The 26,583-nt window shown below is 41.3% G+C and overlaps 2 protein-coding genes and 1 non-coding gene across 4 annotated transcripts in view; 1 reads left to right on the top strand and 2 right to left on the bottom strand.

Moving 5' to 3' along the window:
• The window catches only part of PDK1 (pyruvate dehydrogenase kinase 1), a 39,190-nt gene extending 38,265 nt beyond the window's left edge, over positions 1 to 925 (bottom strand). Inside the window, exon 1 of the mRNA XM_040229355.1 lies at positions 645 to 925. Coding sequence (XP_040085289.1) covers positions 645 to 846 — 202 coding nt within the window. The 5' untranslated portion in view covers positions 847 to 925. The remainder of the gene's footprint in view (positions 1 to 644) is intronic.
• A 7,759-nt stretch (positions 926 to 8,684) lies between these two features.
• On the top strand, positions 8,685 to 8,788 carry LOC120855264. The gene has a single exon (XR_005719227.1). It is a non-coding gene; the product is annotated as a U6 spliceosomal RNA (small nuclear RNA).
• A 6,276-nt stretch (positions 8,789 to 15,064) lies between these two features.
• Positions 15,065 to 26,583, bottom strand: part of ITGA6 (integrin subunit alpha 6) — an 85,855-nt gene continuing 74,336 nt past the window's right edge. The window contains exons 24-26 of one of the 2 annotated variants that reach the window (XM_040229354.1): positions 21,956 to 22,081; positions 19,413 to 19,542; positions 15,065 to 17,227 (exon numbers count right to left, since the gene is read on the bottom strand). In XM_040229354.1, the coding sequence (XP_040085288.1) occupies positions 19,435 to 19,542; positions 21,956 to 22,081 (234 nt within the window). In that variant the 3' untranslated portion in view covers positions 15,065 to 17,227; positions 19,413 to 19,434. The remainder of the gene's footprint in view (positions 17,228 to 19,412; positions 19,543 to 21,955; positions 22,082 to 26,583) is intronic. The other variant, XM_040229353.1, reaches the window with a different exon arrangement.

Raw genomic sequence — 26,583 nt, 5'->3', positions numbered from 1 at the left:
AACCAGGAAGCACTCATCTGAGAAAGAGGAAAGTGGAGAGTCACTTTGGTAAACAAACCCCATAGCATACTGTACCCATGCACTTTACACGTGCTGCGGACTCTTGTTGACGAAATGAACTGTACGGTTGCTGGAAACTCTTAAGCCAGTGGCAAGGAAAACATTCTATGAAACACCGGGCCAGTCAGAACCTGCTTCCCCTATCAGCATGCCACTTTTATGTAATCATCATATGCAAAACTGAGCATTTATCAGCACTCTGCAGAATCTGAACGTGACTCCCGGAGGTGTCAGCACACTCGCCTCTCACTCGGGCTGGGCTTCCGAAAGGGCCTGGCTGAGAGCGCGGAGGTGCACACGTGCGCTGAAAAGAGGTTCGAGCCCCGGGCTTGTTTTTCAACAATACACGGGGAAAAGGCACACTCTCCCAGTTATCTCTCGGGGGCGCGGACGCCTGCACCTGAGCAGAGGGATCCGTCCGCGAGGGACGGAGGAGGCGCCCGAAGCGCGGGAGGAGAGACGTTGAGGAAGGGGGCGCGCCGGAGACGAGAGGGCAGTCGCGCGGGCCGGGCCCGGCCCCGGTTAGCGGCCGCAGCTCCCGGCTGGGGTTGCGCAGGAAGGCCCGAAGCCCGGGCCCTACTCACCGAAGTCCAGGAACTGCTTCATGGAGAGCGGGGATGGCGAGAAGCGCGCATAGAAGTCCACTTGGCCGGGAACGCCGCGTTCGGGCGCCGGGCCGGAGCCCGAGTCCGAGGTGAGGCTGCGGCTGACGCTAGGGCCGGCGGCGCGCAGCCCGGGGCCCGGGCCGGCCGAGGTGGCTCCGCGAAGCAGCCGCGCTAGCCTCATGCCGAGCCGCGCCGGAGGAGCCGGAGCCCCGGGCGCCAGGTCGCCGCTCCGCTGCTCGGCCGGGTGGTACGTGAGGGACGTGGCGGCCTCGGGGGCGGGGACCGGCTGTCACCGCCGCGGCCACCGCCCCCCTTTGCCGGAGCCCGGCCCTCCGCGCCGCTGGGCGGGGCCCGGGGAGGGGAAGGAGGCGGGGAGAGAGGCGGGGATCGCGTGCAGACCGCCCCCGAGTCAAAGTCCCGCCCCGCGGGAGGGCGGGGTTTCGCGTGGAGGCGGGGCAGCTACGAGCCTCTCGTGGTGTGGCGCGCCTAGTCACAAGCCCTTTGGAAACAAATCCCACTTTCCTGCTTCCTCAGGTCTCCTGTCCTCCGCCGAAAAGCTCTAGCACAGGATCGACATCCGCTTCCAGGCACCACAGTGTCTTGCTTAGAGCGTGTTCCAGAAACGCTCCAGAAAACAAGCCCATATTTTACGGAGGAGCAAACTGAGACCCCCAAAATTTTCAGAGCTGACCCTTGCCAAACAGTGGTACAAAAGTACACATGGTGGTTGCTAAAGAGTGTGGCCCTAAATAATAGCGCAACGACTCCCGTCCCAAGAGAAGAGAATTGGCGGCTCAACTTGAAGCTTTGTCTACTGTCATTCTCCGAGGCTCCCGCAACTCCGACTGCCCTTCTCTTTAACTGTCTTAGCGTCACAGTTTGATTGCTCCAACCTTTGCAGTTTCCGAATAGTGAATATAAGACTAGAGAATTTCTAATTTCGATTTAATCGCCCAGAACTGCGAAGGCTGTCTACAGTGAAAATCACCACTGTCCCTTCTTGCCACTGCTCCTCCATATATCTAATCCTAGTGGTTTGTTATGTATTAGATGCCAACAAAATTACTTTTCCTTCGGTGTGTAGTTTAATTTAATATTTTATATATTATACAATTTTAAGATTTTATATATATATGTATGTATATACATAAATATTTACAGCAGTTATTGGTCTAGAATAACATTTCTATTCTCCATATTCTGATCTTGGGTTGTATAAAAACATATGTGTAAAGAATGAGATGAATGTCTTTTTAGGGTGTATTAGTGTTACTAAACTGCATTCATTTGCCCAGCGTGCAGCTCTGAGATGCCAAGGTTTGCAGGGGAAAGGTTTATAAGTCATGAGGCAGCCAAGAGAGGAGAAGGGAGACCAAATCTTAAATTCCCCTTCCCTAAGGGAAAGAGCTTGGGATATTTATGGGACAAAGAAGTTGGGTGACCTGAGGCCGGGGGAAAGGTGACTGGAGATCAGGAAAAGGTGAAGAAAATGGTAGGGTGGTATCATCTGAGGGTGGAGTGTTTGGCCTTCTGATGTCAAGAGGTTCTCCATCCAGCACTCCAGCAGGCCCAGCTGAATGGTTGGTGGTCTCAACTGATCTGAACTGGGCAAGACTAGCTCCATGTTCCTGAAAAACAACTTTTGAAACCATTACTATAGTGACCCATCCATCAGAGGTACTGCCTCTAGAGGACAGCTAAAGGAGTCATGATTGTCTAAGCTCCCTGACAAAGGGTGTGCAGTGTGCAGGAACAGTTAAGGCAAGTTTGATCAGTGAAGTTACTGATATTACTGATAAAGCAAAAGTTATAGTTTAAGGGATCAAACTGATGACTGCCTCAGTGTCATTAGTCCCATGGGTTTAGCTTGAAGGAAAACACTGACCACCTTTATAGGTGTAGGTAGTTGAGGGCTGGAGTAGAAGCAGAACTTAAACATATTTTCCAAAAGTGGTGCCTCTAAGAATTCTCTCAGATATCTGTTAACCTGGTTATTGTTACCATTTTGGTAAAAGTTTGTTAGAGGAAGCAGTATGAACATAAGACTATGAGATAGGTAGAGCAAGTCGGAGAAGGCAATGGCACCCCACTGCAGTACTCTTGCCTGGAAAATACCATGGATGGAGAAGGCTGGTAGGCTGCAGTCCATGGGGTCACTAAGAGTCAGACACGACTGAGCAACTTCACTTTCAATTTTCACTTTCATGAATTGGAGAAGGAAATGGCAACCCACACCAGTGTTCTTGCCTGGAGAATCCCAGGGACGGGGGAACCTGGTGGGCTGCCGTCTATGGGGTCGCACAGAATCGGACACCGACTGAAGCGACTTAGCAGCAGCAGCAGCAGTGGAGAAAGTAATCAAGTCTTTTTTATATATTTGCTGTCCTACCAGCCATACTCTGTACCCTCCAAGTGTGACCTTCCTTCATCTATTCTATGAATGTTTGTTGAAAGCACATTATGTAAAGTCCATCATCGTCAAAGTTTTACACATATCTTCAAATATTAGACAGCCTGCTCCGTAAAATAAGGATTATGTTTGTTCTGAGTGACCCAGACGGCAGATGGAAGACTTGGGGATGGAAACTGTAGGGAGACAGATCTCACCCTCGTGTGGACAAACTTTGGTTCCAGCCCTTTGACTATGAAATGGGCGACCTTAGAGGAGGAGGGGTTCTTGTCAATGACAGAGACCAAAGGACAGCTTTTTAAGGAGGCTGTGCGGAGGGTGATAGCAATGTCGTGTGGTGCTATGAACACAGCCTGGATTCTGGTGTCAGATCCTCTTTCATGTACTGGATATGTGACCTCGAGTGAATTACCTTTCTGAGCATCAGCCTCCTTCCCTAGAAAGGGGGGATATTGGCTGTCTCGTTGCGGGTGACTGTAAATAGATAGTGTAGCCATCTGTGTTAGCACAATGCCCAGGATATACTAAACACTCAGATTCCATCTCTTTTTTTTTTTAACCATTACTGCTGTTTTTTAAAAATATTATTTCCTTATTAGGGTTTAATCGGAACCGCTCACACACATTTTTCATGAAGTTAACTTTACCAAAGGTTTGGTAGAAGACAATTTACAACTGAACATTAGCCATCCTTAAAATAGTCCTCAACTGTTCCGCAGCTCTCCTGCAGCCTCCAGTCATATGGCCTTCCTCCTCCTCCCCTTCCTTCCAGATTACTCCCTGAGCTCTGAATTCTCCTCACACTATCATACACAGTATAATTGGCTTCCTCAGCCTCGATTTGCAACTTGCTTTCCACCCGAGCATGTTTAGGTGCTCAACTGAACATTAACTTGTGTGAAAGTACAAAGGTGAGGCAGAAAGCTTGGGATTTATTGTGTCAAGGTTCATTCACCCCAAAACCAATCCAAGTTTTCTTTTCTTCAAAGTATAGTCACCAAACTTCCACCCAACTTATAGCAAATGAGTATATAAAAACAGATACAAAATTGCATCAGCTTTTCACTTCTTGGTCAAAGGCTGAGGATCCAGAAACTGGAGAGAATGTTAGATATTTTTTAGATATCTGTTAGATTGATGGTTATTAAAACTGTGGTAAAAATATTTTAGAGGAAGCGATATGAATTAATAAGATATGAATGAAGTGATATGAATACATAAGATATGTACTCAAAGGTAGAAAGTGATCAAAGGGTGGAATATCTTTCATGAATTTTTACCAGAGGGCTGTATTATTTAACTATGTACATATAAAGTATAATTGTAATTTAAGGCTCTCTAAAAACTTCTTTGTAGCAGACTTGGGCTGGATTCTCTAAATTCACTGAGCTTGTGTGATTATTGTCGGATTGATTTGTCTGAAAATCATATAAAGCAATAGGAAACAAACTGAACTATGCCACCCTGTCTCCTTTATCCTGTGGCTTCATGGGGCTCAGAGGACAAGAGGAGAAAAAAGTGATTATTCATTCTCCTGCTTCTTCCTGCTGGGCCATGACTTGTGTCCCTTTTAAGTATGGCCATAGCTCCCTTCCTGTGCCCAGGGAGCCCTAAAGGTGGTACCAGGTTCCCTCTCCTGCTGATTGGGGTGCTTCACTATCTCCATCTCTGCTCTGCCCACACCTCTGCAAACAGTCCCTGAAAACACTCTTCAGTTTCCCCTTTGAGTACCATACCATTTCCTGCCCCAGAACCCTGACTGCTGCTTTACAAAGGTAACTTTCAAAAGACATAAAATCATGACTTTTATGCCACTGCAAAATGAACACATCTCTATCACGGTGTGTACTACTTTTAATATCTTATGATTTTATCAATTATATCTCATTGAAGCTGAAAAAAGGAAAATGAACACACTGAAATTTTAATTAACACTTTCATTAAATGAGAGACTCAGAAAAGATACTACAACCAGTTCAAAGGGGAAGGCAAAAAAAATAGGATTACAGAAATGAATTTGTAAAGGGCTACAAAACTGGCTTTCCCCCTTAGAAGTCAGGAACCCTCCACCTCTAATGGATAGAACATATTTGCCTGGATATAGGCAAGAATATAGGTTTTTACAGGAGTCATGTGCAGATGTGAGAGATGGACCATAAAGAAGGCTGAGTGTCAAAATATTATTGCTTTTGAATTGTGGTGCTGGAGAAGACTCTTAAGAATCTCTTGGACAGCAGGGAAATCAAACCAGTCAATCCTAAAGAAAATCAACCCTGAATATTCATTGGAAGGACTGATGCTGAAGCTCCAATACTTTGGCTACCTGATGTGAAGAGTCAACTCATTGGAAAAGACCCTGATGCTGGGAAAGATTGAGGGGAGGAGAAGGAGGGGGTGATAGAGGATGAGATGGTTGGATAGCATCACTGACTCAATGGACATGAGTTTGAGCAAGCTCCAGGAGATGGTAAAGGACAGGGAAGCCTGGCGTGCTGCAGTCCTTGGGGTCACAAGGAGTTGGACACGACTAAGTGACTGAAGAACAACAAAGCAGGACTCTTTTTCTGTAAGTTGGCTAAGGCTTTTTGTTTATTTTTTAAATCAATTTATTTTAATTGGAGGCTAATTACTTTATAATATTGTGGTGGCTTTTGCCATACATTGACATGAGTCAGCCATGGGGGTACATGTCCCCCATCCTGAACTCCCCTCCTACTTTCCCCCTATCCCATCCCTCTGGGTTGTCCCAGTGCACCGGCCCTGAGCGCCCTGTCTCATGCATTGAACCAGGACTGGCAATCTCTCTTTCACATATGGTAATATACATATTTCAATGCTATTCTTTCAAATCATCCCACCCTTGCCTTCTCCCAGAGTCCAAAAGTCTGTTCTTTACATCTGTGTCTCTTTTGCTGTCTCGCAAAAGGGTCATCGTTACCATCTTTCTAAATTCCATATATATGCATTAATATACTGTATTGATGTTTTTCTTTCCTACTTATTTCATTATGTATAATAGGCTCCAGTTTCATCCACCTCATTAGAACTGATTCAAATGAATTCTTTTTAATGGCTGAGTAATATTCTGTTGTGTGTATGTACCACAGCTTTCTTATCCATTCATCTGCCGATGGACATCTAGGTTGCTTCCATGTCCTGGCTATTGTAAACAGTGCTGTGATGAATGTTGGGGTACATGTGTCTCTTTCAGTTCTGGTTTCCCCAGTGTGTATGCCCAGCAGTGGGATTGCTGGGTCACATGACAGTTGTATTTCCAGTTCTTTAAGGAATCTCCACACTGTTCTCCATAGTGGCTGTACTAGTTTGCATTCCCACCAACAGTGTAAGAGGGTTCCCTTTTCTCTGCACCCTCTCCAGCACTTATTGTTTGTAGACTTTTTGATAGCAGCCATTCTGACCAGTGTGAGATGGTACCTCATTGTGGTTTGATTTGCATTTCTCTGATCATGAGTGATATTGAGCATCTTTGCATGTGTTTGTTAGCCATCTGTATGTCTTCTTTGGAGAAATGTCTGTTTAGTTCTTTGGCCCATTTTTTGATTGGGTCGTTTATTTTTCTGGAATTGAACTGCATGAGCTGCTTGTATATTTTTGAGATTAATTCTTTGTCAGTTGCTTCGTTTGCTATTATTTTCTCTCATTCTGAAGTCTGTCTTTTCACCTTGCTTATAGTTTCCTTTGGTGTGCAAAAGCTTTTAAGTTTAATTAGGTCCCATTTGTTTATTTTTGCTTTTATTTCCATTACTCTGGGAGGTGGGTCATAGAGGATCCTGCTGTGACTTATGTCAGAGAATGTTTTGACTATGTTTTCCTCTAAGAGTTTTATAGTTCCTGGTGTTATATTTAGATCTTTAATCCAATTTGAGTTTATTTTTGCATATGATGTTAGAAAGTGTTCTAGTTTCATCTTTTACAAGCGGTTGACCAGTTTTCCCAGCACCACTTATTAAAGAGATTGTCTTTTCTCCATTGTATATTTTTGCCTCCTTTGTCAAAGATAAGGTGTCCATAGATGCATGGGTTTATCTCTGGGCTTTCTATTTTGTTCCATTGATCTATATTTCTGTCTTTGTTCTAGTACTGTACTGTCTTGATGACTGTAGCTTTGTAGTAGAGCCTGAAGTCAGGTAGGTTGATTCTTCCAGTTCCATTCTTCTTTCTCAAGATTGCTTTTGCTATTCGAAGTTTTTTGTATTTCCATACAAATTGTGAAACTATTTGTTCTAGTTCTCTGAAAAATACCATTGGTAGCTTGATAGGGATTGCATTGAAACTATAGATTGCTTTGGGTAGTATACTCATTTGCACTATATTGATTCTTCCAATCCATGAACATGGTATATTTCTCCATCTATTTGTGTCATCTTTGATTTCTCTCATTAGTGTTTTATAGTTTTCTACATATAGGTCTTTTGTTTCTTTAGGTAGATTTATTCCTACGTATTTTATTCTTTTCATCACAATGGTAAATGGGATTGTTTCCTTAATTTCTCTGTTTTCTCATTGTTAGTGTATAGGAATGCAAGGGATTTCTGTGTATGAATTTCATATCCTGCAAGTTTACATATTCATTGATTGGCTCTAGTAATTTTCTGGTGGAGTCTTTAGGGTTTTCTATGTAGAGGATCATGTCATTTGCAAACAGTGAGAATTTTACTTCTTCTTTTCCAATCTGGATTCCTTTTATTTCTTTTTCTTCTCTGATTACTGTGGCTAAAACTTCCAAAACTATGTTGAATAGTAGTGGTGAGAGTGGGCACCCTTGTCTTGTTCCTTACTTTAGAGGAAATGCTTTCAATTTTTTGCCATTGAGGATAATGTTTGCTGTGGGTTTATCATATATGGCTTTTATTATGTTGAGGTATGTTCCTTCTATGCCTCAAAGCAGTACTCTTGCCAACTCAAGTACAGAAAACCCAGTTCAAACTTCCTTAAGTAAAAGACCATTGTTTTCTGAAGTCACTGAAAGACTTTTCAAGTGGTAAACCCAAAACATCCGTGTGTCCTGCTATCCTCTTCTTCTTTCTTCCTCCCCATGTTTCAGCTCTGCTTTTCTTGGTGTTGGGGCTTCTTGTGATACTTTATAAACTTCACAAAGCTGACTCCTTTCCTATTTCAGAAATGGACAGAGTAGCAGCAGACATAAGTTTCCAATGGGAAAATCTCTGTAATGAGCACTTCTCGTTGCTTCAGAAAAACACTAGGGGATTGACCCTGATTGGCCAGGCAGGGGCCATGTTTCCAGCCCGGGAAAATGGGAATAGGTGTGGAGAGGTGGTACACACACAACTAACATCAGGGACTGAATTAGAAGAAAGGATCCCCAAGGAAACAGCAGTTTCTTTCACCTAAAAAAGGGGTGCTGGGAGGTTAAAAACAACACATCATTTCCATGCTCTATAGACTGATAGCATGTTTTCCTGTTAATCACTACGATTTAATGAAGACAGTCCATGAAATATGACATTTTCTCACAGAATAATGATTCTTCACATTTTTGTTTTTATTCCCTTCATTTCCTGATTAAGCAGATAATATATATACCCATTTCCACTCTCTTTTAGAGGAGATTTAGAAAAAAGAAACAAGTGCTCGCTTTGGCAGCACATATACTAAAATTGGAACAATACAGAGATTTCCATGGCCTCTGCACAAGAATGACATGCATATTAATGAAGCGTTCCATATTTTTATGGAAGCAACCTAGATGCCCATCAGCAGACCAATAGATAAGAAAGCTGGGGTACATATACACAGTGGAATGTTACTCAGCTATTAAAAAGAATACATTTGAATTAGTTCTAATGAGGTGAATGAAACTGGAGCCTATTATACACAGTGAAGTAAGTCAGAAAGAAAAACACCAATACAGTATATTAACACATATATATGGAATTTAGGAAGATGGAAACAATGACCCTATATGCGAGACAGCAAAAGAGACACAGATATAAAGAACAGACTTTTGGACTCTGTGGGAGAAGGCAAGGGTAGGATGATTTGAGAGAATAGCATTTAAACATGTATATTACCATATATGAAAGAGATTGCCAGTCCTGGTTCAATGCACGAGACAGGGCATTCAGGACCAGTTGCACTGGGATGACCCTGAGGGATGGGATGGGGAGGAGGGAGATAGCAGAGTTCAGGATGGGGGACACATGTATACCCATGGCTGATTCATGTCAGTGCATGGCAAAAACCACTACAGTATTGTAAAGTAATTAACCTCCAATTAAAATAAATTAATTAAAAAAGAAAAAAGATTCACCCTAACATGACATAGATTTAATATCTTGGAGAATCAAGTTGATGTTAAAAGGCAATAAAAATATTCTAAATCCAGCATTAGCTAGAAGATAGTTACATCCCATGCATTTTCTCTTTTAATTTCCTAGATCTTTTAACATTTTCTTTGGGTGAGTGGCTGTATCAGTTGGGGTTCAGGGCATAAAGTAAAAACCACCCTAGGTATTACTGCCATGAAGGGATTTAGTTCAGGAAATTACATGTATACAACACAGACTAAGTAGGCTCTAGACAGGGCCTTTGGGGATAGTATCTAGAACAATCACTCATCTAGGAGTTTCTGGAAATTTAGGTGACGAAAAATACTTGTAGCTACAATCCATAGTCAAAAACAGGAAATGAGACCACCACCAGTTAACCCTTTCTAATATTCAGAAAGCTAGAAGACCCTCAACACTGAACCTTGAGGTGAAGTCGCTCAGTTGTGTCCAACTCTTTGCGACCCCGTGGACTGTAACCTGCTAGGCTTCTCCGTCCATGGGATTCTCCAGGCAAGAATACTGGAGTGGATTGCCATTTCCTTCTCCATTGAACCTTAGGTCTCCACAACCATGCTTGCTAGTAGAAATACTCACTGAGTCCACCTTGCAGATCTCAAATGAAGGTACATAATTCACAGAATCCAGTTCATGTGCAAAACCCCTAGCTGCACGGGGAATCTGGAAGAGAAATTTTAGCTTTCCAGCCCTAAGGGTGAAATAGAAGTTGGCAAGCCAATCCACAGATATCTATCTCAATGGGCTTAGGCATTATTCATTTGTTTCCTAGCAGGAGTAGCTGGGCTATTTGCGGTGGCAACAGGCAAAGGGAAACTGAAGAATTGTTGCTGCTTAAGAAAGAAATTGTCAGATTGCAGAAGTTTAACTCTTAAGAGTTTGGCTGACTCTTACTGCAGTCTTTTTGTTTTGTTACTGATTTAGAGAAGTCACTGTAACCAGACCAACATATGGTTGGTCAGCTACTAGAACTGGCAGATTATTCCCCATTCAGTTGTAAATGGGAGTTTGCTTCTAGCAGGGCAGGTGTCTTAAAGGCATGGCTCATAGAGTAGCCTAAAAGGAATGTTATCTATCCTGTCATCCTCACATATAACAGACTAAAATGTGCCCTGATTGTTCTTTATACGCAAGTTTGAGGATGTTAGGGATTGGAAGTTGTTAAAGGTGAGTAGACTGGTTTTCTCCTTTCTAGAAGCCTAGGTTAAAATCCTTCCATATACTGTTTTACAGATGAAGAAATTAAACCAGTAGGGGTAAACAGAACGTGGCAGATAAGTGACTTGAACCTTGAATGAAGATCGATTCCACAGACTCTTGCTAACCAATGTATAATCTGTGGACTGCAGCGTCTGGAGCTCATTAGAAAAGTTGACTCTCAGGCTCTTTCCCAATCTCTCTGAAGCAGCACCTGCAGCTTAATGTCTGGAGGTGATTCTCAGGCATGTTAAAGTGTGAGGAGGATGGCTTTTAACCACTTTGTTGATTTAAGACTTCCTTACAAAGTGGCTGGAGAAGGCAATGGCACCCCACTCCAGTGTTCTTGCCTGGAGAATCCCATGGACGGAGGAGCCTGGTAGGCTGCAGTCCATGAGGTCACTAAGAGTCAGACACGACTGAGCAACTTCACTTTCACTTTCATGCATTGGAGAAGGAAATGGCAACCGACTCGTGTTCTTGCCTGGGGAATCCCAGGGATGGGGGAGCCTGGTGGGAGGCTGTCTATGGGGTCACACAGACTCGGACATGACTAAAGCAACTTAGCAGCAGCAGCAACAAAGTGGGTATGGCTGTAAGCACCCTAGAACTTGAGTTCCATCAGCAACTTGACGACTTCTTGGAATCCAACAGACCCCCAGTCTTTCTAGGGAAAGGTTCCCCTTTTATGGACTTTAGAGTCTTTCAGTCAATGCACTGTGACATGTGGGAAGAAGAAAAGGGGGGTTTTTCAACTGCTCTTGCACTGACAAATCTGGTCTAATATACATGATGTTACTCAAGCATGAATGGGCCTATGAGCACTTCCTCTTCTGCATAGCAATAAAGGTATATAAGAAAGAGAACTACAACATACCGTCCCACTGCAGGAAACCAAAGAATGTATCGTGTGGGTGAAGAATTGAGGAATGGTTCAAAAAAGAATCCTATTTACACTCTTCCATTTCTGGGGCGGGGGGAAAGTCAATGAGTCAGTACATAGCAATTTCAAGATAGCAACATATGGACTTTGTGTGCATGCTCCAAGCCCGCATTTATGGTCATTGTATTAAGGGTTTGAAACAGTTTGACATAAGTCAGTCTTGTACAAAATGACCTATGTTGATGAGCAGTTTAAATGTAAGAGTTAGGCTCACAGTATTTTTTAGTGAAGGTTACTTGCACTTGCAGACTATAGCTATAGCAGGTAAACCCAGGGGTATGAAAAACCTAGATGACGAGACAGGTCAGCAACAGTTAAACTATATTTCCCCATCTGTGAAATGAGAAAGTAGGACTAGATTTCCATGTTTCCTTCCTATTTTAACATTTTATGGTTCTATATAACAAGTGTAATTATTAAAATAACATTTAGTGAACATTTTCTGATCCTCTAATTTATTCCTTTTATGAACTCATGAGATGGGTACTATCAATCTTACTTTACAAATAGAGAAACTGGGGCACAGACATGTCAGTCACTCATGGGGGTTACATTCTAAGAGGGGAAACTGATTCACACCCTGGCAGTCTGACTGCAGCCTCACTCTTACACATTCTATTCAGTGCCTCCTATTTTATTGCAAGTATGTCTCTAACTTCCAAGCTCTTGTTACTGGTACAGTGGAAACCTCACATGCAGCAATAAGATATTTCCACACAGAGGGCAGAGCCCTTGACATAAATATTGAAGCTGTCCAGTGCTTTAGAAGCAGCTCTCAACCTTAGCTATACATTAAGACTCACCAGGGAAGCCTTAAATAGCACGGATGTCTGGATTCCACACTGAAGTTTCTGATGGAGTCAGTCTGACATGAATTCTCGGCACTGGGTTTTTTTTAAATGTATTTTAGGAATTCAAATAGGCAGCCCAGATTGAGACTAGACTATTCCCAACTTTATAAGAATGGGGTTGGTTCTGGAGGCAAGTTCTACCCACGTAGGACCGGGTACTGACCTGATGTGTCAACCATTGATACCCTGACACAAGATTTTTTAATTCTGCTAGTTATGTAATGGAGAAGGAAATGGCACCCCACTCCAGTATTGCTGCCTGGAAAATCCCATGACAGAGGAGCCTGGTGGGTTACAGTCCATGGAGTTGCAGAGTCAGACATGGCTGGCTGACTGTGCACACGTATGTAAAGTAGATTACCTGTTTGTCAGTACCATCTGTTGTTCTGGATAAGCTTCCTGTAAAAGGGCAGAGCCAGTGTCTCATTTGTATGTGTGTCCCCAGAGCCTGGTAACATCCCTATAAATTTTATTCCAAATTGGGAAGGAAATAATGAAACCACATCTAACCATCTCCATATAACAAGATCTTGACAGAACACTCACTTAAATCTGCTGGTTACTGTTGAACTGAATACTTATCTGCTAGGCTTTGAGATAGGGAAAGAAGCATACTCTCTTCCTAGAGTTTGAGATTTCTTAGGGATGTTCTAGAAGGACAGTGTGTCAATAGCGTAAATTTTATCTGACCCCTGCTAACATGGATGTGTCTCTGCCCACTTCCATGACCCCAGCACAAGCAGCCTGACAAAGAGATGCTCCACGGTCAGGGCATTTAAACTTGACTACTATGAAAGTCACACTTTTCCTTCACTCCAGTGTAGTCATCAACCATCACCCAGTTAACTTTTCCCTTTGTGGTCCACTTTGAACTATGTTAGACCCATTTTCTTGCCCTAACTTGTTTTACAGTTCACTTACCTGTCCAGGATTTAACCAGGAATCCCTTTGTAACATTTCCCTCCTAAATGGGTCTATTGGTAACACCTCTGCAGACCTGGCCCCAGCCACTGGCTCACAGCACTCTCAGACTGAGAGAGCTGGGCCAGAAAAGGCAAAACCTATTTTTAAGAGAAAGAAAAGTTACTTGCCACTTGACCACAATCAGAACGAGTGGTGGAATAGATGCCCCCTGGCTTCATTGCAGTAGCCACTCTTGAAATCATCCTGAAGTTCATTTTCTTTAAGGCTCAATGTAAGAGGTTGGACCACGGAAGTCCAAAGGACGGACCACTCATCCTTTGAGCCCGAGGAACTGTCTTTAATCATTTACTTCGGCTTCAAGCTCATCAAATAACCCTTCCACGTTTCTGCTTTCTTAGCCCTGGGAATGTATTTATGTGGAAGCTAGTCACCTACAACATTTCACCATTTTTCTCCTTTAAAACAAAACAGCCCATCAGTCCCAGCCTGTTTTCCCACAATGTCCTCATTGTACTAGGGCTAAGTTTCTTACTAAGATGTTTTCATCCAGGGTAGAAGGCTCAAGCTTATCCTTATTTTCCTGGTCCGGACAATGTAAGGCATTTCCCACCAACATCTGTGCCACATTCTAGAATATTCTCAACCACAGGGACATGACATAAGCCATAACTCTGCATGATATGCTGCGAGGTTGTAGCAAGTAATCTGCAACCAACAATTACATGTCAAGGTTCACAGACAGGTCGAAGGGTCCCCTCTATGAATACCGCTATCACACTCTGAGGCATCTGTTTTTTTGTGAGGAAGAGAAGGAAGCAGAGTCCCAGGAGTCCCATAAAGCACTACCATGACCTCTGCCAAGGGCATTTATGCCACAGCCCTAGCCAAACCAGTTTCTGATGCTCGTAACCACTGACTACACATCATTGCAGTGACTTACACTGGGTATACCCATGGGACTGTGGTTAATCGAGTCCCAGCCACTGGCCTGTCTAAAAAGTACCTATCACTCATTTCTTTAGCTGGTTAACATCACCTGTCTGACCTCCAAAGAACTAACAAGGCTAAGACATAACGTGTAATACCAAGTACAATGGAAAACTATTCCTAATAGACTGGACATTTTATATTGGAAAATGTATTCAGGCCAGGGCATGCTATAATGTCCACACACTATATACATGCCTTCCATTTACTAAATTGTGACAATCCGGCTAGAGAAGTTTCAAAAAGCTGCTTAAGAAATCCATTGATGAAGAAAATATTTTCTGACCTGTCAATTCTGCCTAGTCAGTGCTTGGTGATCAGTATAATGAGGCAGGTCACAGCTGGACTGCTGTCACAGTGAAAGTGTGTTCTAAGAAGAAAGCAACTCAGCCATAAGAACTTTTTTCTTTGTGCCATGTGTCATTGCTAGCTGACACCCTATCCTTCAGAGGCATAATAAGCCTTTGAAGCAGATGAATCAATGCTTACACACAACCCCCAATTTGCAGGTATCTTGAACAAACCAACTTTAAGATCATTTTCTTTTGAAATATTCTCAACAATAAAGCCGAGAGGAAAAAAATCACATTTACATTGCATTTTGTGGAGCATTAATATCTTTGGCTGATCTGAGATTATTCTTAGTGGCCCATAAATAAAAACACCAAAACCTTTATAGTTCAGCTTGATACAATAAAAAGAAAGGCAAGTCAGGTTATTTATAATTTCACATATACAATGCTGTGTTTCTAAGCCACAAACACTTTCATAAAAAAATTTTTATTTCACACTTTTATACAAATATCCACAGGTATTTTCTAATCATGAAATAATTTTACAATGCTAGTTAGTATAAAAATGTATCAAATGCAAACAGACCAGTGACTTGACTTGAGATGACATTTTTAACAACTATAAACACCACTACATTCGTGTTTCTTTTGTTGGTGAACCACCCTTGCACCCCGCCCCCCTTTTTAGGACATTCATTTTTATAACACAGGTCTATAAACACTTTCAAAATATCAGCTTCTCAGCAACCTATAAGCCAGTGCACTGGGTTCCAAGTTATCTAAGCAAGAAACTGAGATTTTAAACATTGTTATGACCTGTTTTAGAGATATTTCTGTAAACAAAATATCATCTGTAAAACTATTTTTGTTTTGAAAATTCCAAAGCACAACTAATATCTTAAGGGCATAAGATTTCTGGGGGGGGGGGACGCAAAAGCATCAATGTCACATATAGCTGTATTTTGTTTTTTTAAAAGATTTTGAGATGCTACTTATACTACAGCCAAACAAATTAGCACCTGTTTGTTGCTGTACCCCCGTAACTTAACATTTTGAAGTACAGTAATTTTTTAAAATTTAGCTTTCCAGGTATTCAATCTCTATTGAATATATATAATAATAACTTCCTCCTCCCTCCCCTTCATCTTTAAAATTAAACAATTTAAACTTCTTTTCAGAGTAGGTAAAGTATTTAGGGGGATACAGACAGGGGAGGAAACAAAGCAAAAAACAGAACATCGACTCATTGATTAAATGATTCCAATAATATTTTAAAACTTCAAAGCCATGATGTTCAGACTTTTGGTATCAGGTATTCAGTAGTCTTACACTGGATCGGTTTGGGTCCACCATCGGCACTCACCGTTTCTTTCAAGTCCTGAATATACAATATTTTCAGCAGTGACTAAACTGCACTAAAGTCCAACAACAATCCCATTATTTCCAAGAGTTCCTGATAGTTATAGCAAGAAAATCAGGAATATCACACAGGGCTCTAAACTAAAAAATATCTTCTGTCTTTAAGAATTAAACATCTCACAGTTAAATTCTGTTTCTTAAATGTTTTGGGTTTGGAGGGAGGGGATGAGTGCTGTCATGAAGGGAGTTAATAACTTAAACTTATCTGTAAAGTATAACAACTCTCTGCTATATTTATAAAGACTTACTATGTTCTTTAGGCAGTCAGTAATTGAGGTCCAACCAGTGACCTCTCATGTTCTGATTCTGATTGCTTAATCCAACCTGAAGGGCAAACTGGAGAATCTTTGGCCTGTTAGTCAATAACAAAATGGTTTGCAAAAAAGAAAAATAAATACCATATACAAATAAGTATAACTAGCATTCAAATCTGTTATGCCTGTGTATTTTAGTGAAAGGGAAATGAAACCTGTGTGTATTTGGCGTGAGCAGGTATTCACACGTCTAGGAAATGGGAAAAGGTGGCAGGATGGCAACATCACCTTCTATTGCACATTTAATTTATGGGAGCGCTTTAGTTTGAACACGGTTACCCTGATGGCCTAGGGTTGTGATGCAGGACAGTTGACTGGCATGTTCTCCCATCCTACGAGAACAACGCTGGCAGAGGTGGTGCCGAGGTTGGGACGGTCACTCTGTTGGCGCATGGGTCATGGTGCCTTCTTCCAGCTACACCTTTGGAAGGATGTCGCGTAAGAGTAACCGGGCAGGCCCTGCCCCAGCACAAGTAAGTCAAAAACAAAGGCAACCCGGAACGTTAAATTAAGGCAGTTAAAGAAAAGTCCATTCCAACAGCCTTCAATTTGGCTGTGCAAAACAGGAGCCTCGGGCTATGTAACAATGTCCACAGTTAAAACTGTAGGCCCGTACTGTTGTGCAGTCTGTCTGATATCAGTATTCAGATATTGAACAGGTTTTTCAATCCATCTGAGTGTCTGGGTTGGGGAAAAAATAAAGCAGTTTGGGTACTGTGAAGCTTTTCTGGCCTCCCTAGGAGTAGCTTTCATTTTCATTCCACTTTGTGATCCATTGTTTTTTTTCAGGGTTATCATTATATTTTTCATCTTGGATCTCTCGCTCTTCTTTCCGGATCCTTACAGCATGGTATCGGGGAACACTATCATCGTACCTAGAGCGTTTAAAGAATCCACACTGGAGACGGGGGGAGAAAGAAACAGACACAAATTAAGTAATTCCAAGAAGGGCAAGTCCACTAGATGGTAATATCTAAGCTTTCTGTTCAGCTATGCCTAAATTTGGACTGGGACCAAGAATAAAAGACATGGTTTTCTTTTAAGAAGGAACTAATAGGTCAAAAAGAAATAGTAATAGCCAGTGAGGATAAACAGCAGAGAACAGCTGTAAAACTGGAAGAAAAGTCCCTTTTCCCATCTTGTCTTTCCATCTTATTATAGCAATGTTAGTTACTTCTAAGAGTTGAAGAGTTTATGAAATAATGCTTCCATTTTTTTTACAATTACCATACTATATGTGAAAGATCTAACTTTCCGATTACTAGAACATTATGTTAATTTCAAGAACAACTTTTTTCAAGGTCATAAACCAAAGATTATTCCATGCCCCTCTTCCACTAACAGCATGGAAATCAGGTCACAAATATTTTACAAATTACTACTTGAAATGGGTGATTTAATCTCCTCTCCTTCGAGGCTCCAGTACATCTTTCTTAATAGCTAAGATGTAATTTATACTGCCTGGATTTCCAAATGAAGCCTCCAAACTAAGCTGTTTCATTAATAAATCATGCAGTGACTGTGTCCTGCAATAAAATCATTCACCACAAAGAATTTGAGAAACTATCACTAGATTGAATTTCAGAGCATCCTCTAATTTCTTTTCTTTTCGGCAAAAATACAGCATTTACACTTAGATTATTAATGAATATATATTTTATTAATCTTTAAAACATATTCAATCTGATCCAAAGTAGGTTTTTATTGGGAACATACCTGGAAATTCTTAAGTCAGATTGAATTTTTTTAATGAATAAAATATATATGTATTTTTTAAAAAGATGTCTTTAATTTTTAAATGCAGATAAAAATGGATGAGGAAGATACTTAGAATATGTTGATTAATGTGTTTACTATGTGATATCAATAGGCACAGAACATTTGTTTTGAATGATGTTAAGCTATAAAAATGGCATGGGGCAAAATAAAATTATGTACAAGTTTATCACTAAATCGGTGAGGAAAATGGGACAAGAATTTTTGTTCTAAGGCCTCTTCTATTTTCTGCAAAAAAAGCCAAAACACCTATCTGTCACATAGTGTGACTATTGCCCCATTTAAACAAAGATGAAATCGGGGTGATACATAAACTGAAATGGAAATGCTGGGATTCATCATGACAGGGCCATGGAAAGGGATTACAGGGATAATTCTACCCTCTGGTGCCCACAGAAATGGAAAAAGGAATCGCTGCCAATTCCTGTTTCCATGGAGTTACAAATAAGAGAAGCCAAACATGAACTTAAAATCAGCTGAGACCCAGGGCTGAAAAAAATTTCTACGAACATGGAACAAGATCAAACTCCATTACAACCTTTTGAATAAACTGTCCACAGCATTTTTATATTAAACTTTTGCAAACTGAAGGCCATGTTGGCAAAGAATCATCTTCTGAAGTTGACCATAATGTCTATCACACCGGTAGTGAAGAGTTTGTTGTAATGGTCTTTGACTTGTAGTAGATATGCAGGGAAAGGAAGTTGCATGCTTAGCCAGCATAAAACAATTTCTGAGCAATAATAAAAGCATTCCAAGCCTTGCCCCATCATTTTATAGCACAAAAATCAAAAAGATGACAGTGAGAAAGCCTTCTCTTCAAGAGAAACACAATGTTTCCAACATGCAACAGGTTAATTAGGCAGTCAACACAAGCTTCTATCTGTGGGAAATTCCAAAATGGACAAGAAATCTGGCATGATTTCTTATGCATCTTTGAAATTCCAAGATTAACTAGAATCTAATTTACTAGATTAACAACACGTGGCAAACTGGTCAACTGTAGAGGTCTAACACCTCCTATGTGTACGTAGATTGCGGTTTTCTTCATTGCTGTGGGTGATGTCTATTAACAACAACAAAAAGTAACTCACCTGCAACAAAAGATTCTTTGTGCACTTTTTTTAAAAAAGTAAGCTTTCAAGTGAAATAAATGAAATAAAATAAATTCAAGCAAGGCAAGCCAGTGTGGACATTTGGAAAACGTCTGTTAATGGGACACACACAGCAAGCTGTTGCTTTTAAAGTTAGCCACCACAACCATAGCAGGTTCCACAGCTAGCAATTAAAAAACATTGATCAATTACCAATTACAGAAGTAGATCAATACTACGCATCAGAAGTAAGCCTCTCTTTATCAGACGGCTGAGCATGGATCTCAGCCTTGTGATATGTGGCATCATAGTGATCTTTCTTATTTCTCTTGAAGAAACCACACTACAAGGAAGCAAGGTATTTAGTCAGTGTTACAGTTCTGTGTATAAAAGCTAAACAAAAGAAAAATCTCAGAGTTTAACCTGTTTCCTACTTACAGCTTGCTTACAAAGAGACCACTATGGATCAACCAAAAGGGAACAGACCCCATACCGTATGACACAGTGACATCAAGTGTGCTGTATACTCAGTTGCTAAGTCCTGTCTGACTCTTTATAAAGACTGCATAGACTATAGCCCAGCAGGCTCCTCGGTCCATGGAATTTTCCAGGCGAGAACACTGGACTGGATTGCCATTTCCTTCTAAAAGGGACTCTTCCTGACCCAGGGATCTGCTTGGCAGGCAGATTCTTTACCATGGCGCCACCTGGGAAGCCCCAGTGACGTCAATTAACCCAACTCTGTTACCAGAGGCCTCTGGTCAAATATTTATACGGATGACACCAGCAAATTGATTTTTCTATTTGTAACAAATCTTAAGGGCCAAAATCATTCTAAAAGGGAAAATATTTACACAGCTGATCATAGTTTTGGGTAGTTTCTTCTTGCGGGGCTTCCTAGGTAGCTCAGTGGTAAAGAATCTGCCTGCCAATGCAGGAGACACGGGTTCGATCCCTGGGTCAGGAATATCCCCTGGAGGAGAAAATGGTAGTCCACTCTAGCATTCTTGCCTGGGAAATTTCACAGACAGAGGAGCCTGATGGGCTATAGTCCATGGGGCTGCAAAAAGTTGGACACAACTCAGCACACAGTTTCTTCTTGCAGGGGATATGGAGTCTAGAAATATGCAAAAGATTGACATCTGCAGTTTACTGATTCAAAGTGTAAAGAATAAATTCTCTAAGACTTAGCACAAATCCAAATAAAAGAGACACTGAATATTTTTGTCCTTTTCAGTGAATTTTATGGGATAAGTGCCATCTACTTAGGCCTTTGTGGGGTAAATCACAATATAAGTTTGAACATACCATCATGAAATAATGATTGCTATCACTTTCCCAAATTCTGAGCCACCATGTAACATTTAAGTGATAGTAATCTGTGCTCCTCAGATTAGGTCACTCTAAAAGACTGTCCTTGTAGGACCTCTCCTGGAGAGCAATAGAAGGCCATCCTCTAATATCAAACTTCATATTCAGCTTTGGATATCAAAATAATTTCCAGAGCATCTCCTGTATCAGCTGGCTGTACTCAGACAAACCTACTATCTGAAATAAACATCAGGTAGGGCTGGCTGACTTCCCATGGGAGGATGGGTCTTGGCATAAGCAGATACCAAACTTCAATCACATTACTGGAGGACACCCAAAAACTATCTCAAAATTATCTTGGCAAAAGGAAGTTACTTGGAAAAATAAAAAGAGATGCCCAATATTTGAAAGTGAGACTATCTTAAGTCCTTGTCCATTATACTTGGATCCAAAGAAAAGATAAGAATAGTTTGATCCTAGGGACTAGTAGTTGAGTTTCATCATCCTTTGCCTCTAGACCAGACATGTTTGGAAACCCCAAATTTCCGGCCTTTTAGAAAAGTAATACACTACATACATAATGTCACAGTAATTAAAACGTTAGTATTCCTAATGTTTTAGAACTGAGTAAAGGATAGAGACTATAAATATCCTCTCTTCACATCATGTCAAGTTGAGTTGCCAAGTAAGTCATTACAAACTTTGTTTTGAGTTTTTTTGGATTGTTGATAAGTCTGTGAATCTCCATTACTAACTGAGAATAACTCAAAATCTATAGGTGATAATTTTTGCCAAGAAAAGTATGTGACATCTCATACATTTTTTGTAATGTTGACTATTTACTGGTAGAAAGCAGAGGGAAGATACTACATTATATTTACAGGACCAGACGCTAATGAAGTACATCATATTAAACACAGATCTTCCTTATGCTTTATATAGGCTATGGTGCCCACTTTGAGATTCATTGATTTCATGCTTTCCTATTTCCTAATCTAGCTGCAACTGTAACAAGCCCCCATGGCTGCCATGAACATTTCTTTTCAACAAAAGTTGAAATTAATAGGGATACAGATTCTGATTAGGGTGATAACCAATTTGGCTGAGATTCAGAATTTGATCACCAATAAAGAAACGGTCATAGTGGTAAAAATTTTAAAAATTATTATCTGCCAAACATGCTATAGTATATGTGAAAACACTGAAATTTACACACTTAAGAAACTCCCTATATAAATACTATTCCTTTATAAAATATTAGATAGGTATTCAGATCTTCATTATATAATTCTTGAGTTTGCTGTATTTTGGAAAAATTTCATAGAAAAAAATGTTGGGAAAAAGCAGCAATGAAAAATGTATGTACTATCAGTGTTAATTTACTTTAACAAGAAAAGCTGAAATAAAGTTTATATCACAAAACTCAAGTGCCAGATATGACTTACCTTCCACAGTAAAAATACTAATAGACCAAGCATCAAAATCCCAGCAAGAATGGCCACTAGGATGATCCACCAAGGTACTCCTGAATGTTGAGCTACAGTCTTTGAGGGAAACACAGTCACACGAACCTATGGGGCGTAAAGGAAAGCAATACCATTACAAACTTGGGTGAGAATTAAACCCTGAGTTTGTATCACTAATTCTGCTTTTAGATACATCTGGTCAGTGTAACCTACAGATGGATGATGTGTCTTTTTGGTGTGAGTTCCTTTCCTTTAGTAATGGAATATTGCTTCAAGAGGCATTTCTTGGAGCTCTTTTCCCAGAACCTGGAAAATGCTGAATTATGTTTTGATGAAATAATTGCTTCTGTGCTAACTTATCTTTTATAAATTTTTATAATCAACAAAAGTAGAGGAAATTGTATAATGAACCATCATTTATTCGTCAGCAAGTTTCAACAATTACTGAGAGGGATACAACCGATCTTGTTATATCTACATTAATATAACCTGGTATTTTTTTGAGAACAATCACCCTCTCTTAATTAAGCATTCAACAGTGGCAACAAAAGGGTCCATTTATGCACAATTAACCTACATTCCTGACTCATATTTTAAAGATGTTATGAAATATAAAAGAGGAATGGAGCTACACTACTGACACCATTCTAATTTTCCCTTAAGGTTGAAAGCAAGCAGGACCCAGTAGGGCCCTCTCAGCAGACCAAAGCTTTATGGTTCAAACCTGACAGTTACTTGGAACCACAGGATTGTGATGGTCATCTTTGAAAACAGAAGATTACCTCTTCCCCAGCACATAGCCCCTTCTTCTCTTCCCTAAGTAATCTCAGAACAAAACCGGGGGAGTTGGTTCTTTGGGACACGAGTTCACCTTCTTCCCAGGATTGCTAGCTTCCTCAATAAATCTCTCTTTTCTTTTACCTAACACTTGTCTCTCAGTATTGGGATTCTCGGGTTACGGGAAGCCAAACCTGAGTTCAGCAACTGGATAGCAAACTAAAGACCCTTGTAAAGAATAAAATTTCCTGAAATGGCTTGCTGTCATTTACTATGACAATGTACAGACAAACGAGACTCTGAATTCATTCAGAGGCAGCCTACAGCTTTAAGCAGCAGCTGATGGAAAAGACTCTGATGCTGGGAGGGATTGGGGGCAGGAGGAAGAAGGGATGACAAAGGATGAGATGGCTGGATGGCATCACGGACTCGATGGACGTGAATCTGAGTTAACTCCGGGAGTTGGTGATGGACAGGGAGGCCTGGTGTGCTGCAATTCATAGGGTCGCAGAGTCGGACACGACTGAGCAACTGAATTGACTGATGTGTTTAAGCTCTAAACACTTGATAGCTGGCAAATACCAACTGAATAGAAGTGTTTATTCAGAAATCTAAAAAGTTGCTTATGGTAATTTGCAACAACTCGGTTATGTGAGCTTAGAATTCAAGCGGATTTCTGTGATGCCAGAAGTTTTTTTCCAGGAAACTAATCTTCAAAGCTTATAAAAGACCTGGTGAAAGCTACAAATATGACTTTGTAAACTATACTGATTGCTTCATCTATCAGTTTGAAGTTTCTGCTGTTTTTGAATTTAAAGAATATAAAGTGAAGGGTAAAGAAAACTTAAGAGGGAACAATTTAACTCCTGAGAAGTGTTTCTAGTTAAGTATTCTACATTAGTATTGAATTCTGGATGCTGCCTAAAATGCTTCCATGTCTACACTGTGATTCGATACTACCATACTGGAACACTTAAAAAAAAAAAAAAACACTCTTAAAGTACTTCTATCTATTCTAGAAAACAAGTTTTCAACCTGCTCTTCCAGGATATACTTAAAAACAGGAACTGCTTTCCTTTAAACATCTTTAATAGGACAGAATTCTCATTACGAGTTTTCTAACCTCTAACCACATAAACACCTTTATCAGCTACTATGTTTCCTGTTATGGTCTCAATGAAGTTTCACTTAATCTCTCAGCCCAGGGCAGGGCCTCCTGACTCACTTCCTCTTGCCTCCCTTTCCCCAACAGGTGTCCTAGCTTTAGGCTAAAACAACTCTTTCTTGAGATTACTGGTTGAAGCAGAGAGGTACCCAAGAAGTAGGGAAGAGAGAATGGTGAGAGACCAGTAAAGAAATAATATAGTTGATGTGAGTGCTAAGTCAGACAATCCTAAACTAAAAAGATTACTTCAACTAGCCTACGGTTTATCTTGGCTTCCCAGGTACACAGTGGTAAAGAATCTGCCTGCCAGGACAGGAAACACAAGGGATGCAGGTTCAATCCTTGGGTCCAGAAGATCCCCTGGAGAAGGGAACAGCTACCACTCCGGTATTCTTGCCTGGAGAATTCCAAGGACAGAGGAGCCCGGCGGCGGGCTACAGTCCATGGGGTCGCACAAACTCGGGCACCACTTAGTAGCATGCACACACACATGCTTTATCTCATTTAAATCTGCTTCCCTAGTATGTAGCATAGGCAAGCTGCACAGTATCCTTGGGGCAAGGTGATGACTTGGAAGGGCCATTCTCATTTTTAACAATGAGTCCTGATGAAGCCTTTTGAAGTGGAGAGCGGGACACTGGTCCACAGACAGAGCAATCAGCCCTATCGCCGCGGTACCAGTCTTTCAAATGGATGCTCCTAGAGGGAAACCACGCCCAAAACTGGCTGCAATCCGACAGCCATAAGGGCTGAACAAGGTAGTTTTTTATTTTGTAGTGTTGGCAGGAACCCAGCTAAGAGCTCTAAGCCCCAGGTCTGGCTACCATTCTAATCAGATCTTGGAGCCTTTTAGAAACTCAAACAAGTCACTGTGCCTCAGACTGAGGACGAATGCTAGGCTCTGGGCCACACATTTAAGGTTCAGATGGGCTCTGCAAACCCAGTGTGTGTCTGTGTGCAAGGCCACGCCGCAGGAAGGCGAGAGAGACCGGTCAGCAAGATGTTATTGTTTGTTTCCTTAAACTGTCAGCTCTGTGTGGGGTGTCTGTGTGTGCATGTATGGTGGTCATTCTCCAGCTGGGACTGAGACTAGGAGGAGGGGAGCGGAGCCGGCCTAAGAATTGGGTGGGGGGAGACCAACTCTGAGCTGAGATTCCCAGAGCTCTGGACACCTTGTCTCATCTCGTCACAGCAACTGTTACTGATGAACAGTGACAGGCTCAGGCGAGTAGAAACTACTCCAACTTCAAAAACAAACAAACAAAAAAACTGTTTTGCTTGCATTAAAATCTAGGCATTTCCACAGGGATGACCTGTGCACGTGAACCTCATCCATCATGTGTCCATCAGAGGAAAAGGGTTTAATTCTGCTGATGCATTAAATTCCATCACCAGTGAGCAGTGCTGAGACCACATGAGCTTGCCCCCAGCCAAAACTGTTTCCCTAAGTCACTCTTTAATGTAATATACTCCACTCTCACTGAACTTTAGTATAAGATATTCACCCAATGAAGGGATTGCTATCTTTTACAAAACTATTAAGGAAACCATCCCCTTAGTCAGTGTTCTTCATATTAGAAATTCATCTTATAGAAGAATCCACATCTCAAGTCCTCTGAATTTAGAACCAAAAAATGAAAATCTCCTCCACCCTGAAGAATAACATGCCTACTTCCACTTATCACACTCTTTCTCATCTTTGGGAGGCAGGAAGTTTACCCACTCTCTTCCTATTCCTTAGGAATGAAGTTCAGTTCAATTCAGTTGCTCAGTCGTGTCCGACTCTTTGCAACCCCATAAACTGCCGCATGCCAGGCCTCCCTGTCCATCACCAACTCCTGGAGTCTACCCAAACCCATGTCCATTGAGTTGGTGATGCCATCCAACCATCTCATCCTCTGCCGTCCCCTTCTCCTCCTGCCCTCAATCTTTCCCAGCATCAGGGTCCTTTCACATCAGTCAGCTCTTCATGTCAGGTGGCCAAAGTATTGGAGTTGCAGCTTCAACATCAGTCCTACCAATGAACACCCAGGACTTTTCTCCTTTAGGATAGACTGGTTGCATCTCTTTGCAGTCCAAGAGTCTTCTCCAACACCACAATTCAAGCATCAATTCTTTGGCGCTCAGCTTTCTTTATAGTCCAACTCTCACATCCATACATGACCACTGGAAAAATCATAGCCTTGACTAGACAGACCTTTGTTGGCAAAGTAATGTCTCTGCTTTTGAATATACTATCTAGGTTGGTCATAACTTTCCTTCCAAGGAGCAAGCGTCTTTTCATTTCATGGCTACAGTCACCATCTGCAGTGATTTTGAGCCCAAAAAAATAAAGTCAGCCACTGTTCCCACTGTTTCCCCATCTATTTGCCGTGAAGTGATGGGACCGGATGCCATGATCTTCGTTTTCTGAATGCTGAGCTTTAAGCCAACTTTTTCACTCTCCTCTTTCACTTTGATCAAGAGGCTCTTTAGTTCTTCTTCACTTTCTGCCATAAGGGTGGTGTCATCTGCATATCTGAAGTTATTGATATTTCTCCTGGCAATCTTGATTCCAGCTTGTGCTTCCTCCAGCCCAGCATTTCTCATGATGTACTCTGCATATAAGTTAAATAAGCAGGGTGACAATATACAGCCTTGACGTACTCCTTTTCCTATTCGGAAC

This window comes from Oryx dammah, unplaced genomic scaffold (assembly GCF_014754425.2).
Source record: "Oryx dammah isolate SB20612 unplaced genomic scaffold, SCBI_Odam_1.1 HiC_scaffold_27, whole genome shotgun sequence".
NCBI classification, from domain to species: Eukaryota; Metazoa; Chordata; class Mammalia; order Artiodactyla; family Bovidae; genus Oryx; species Oryx dammah.
This window is presented reverse-complemented; position numbering and strand designations above follow the sequence as displayed.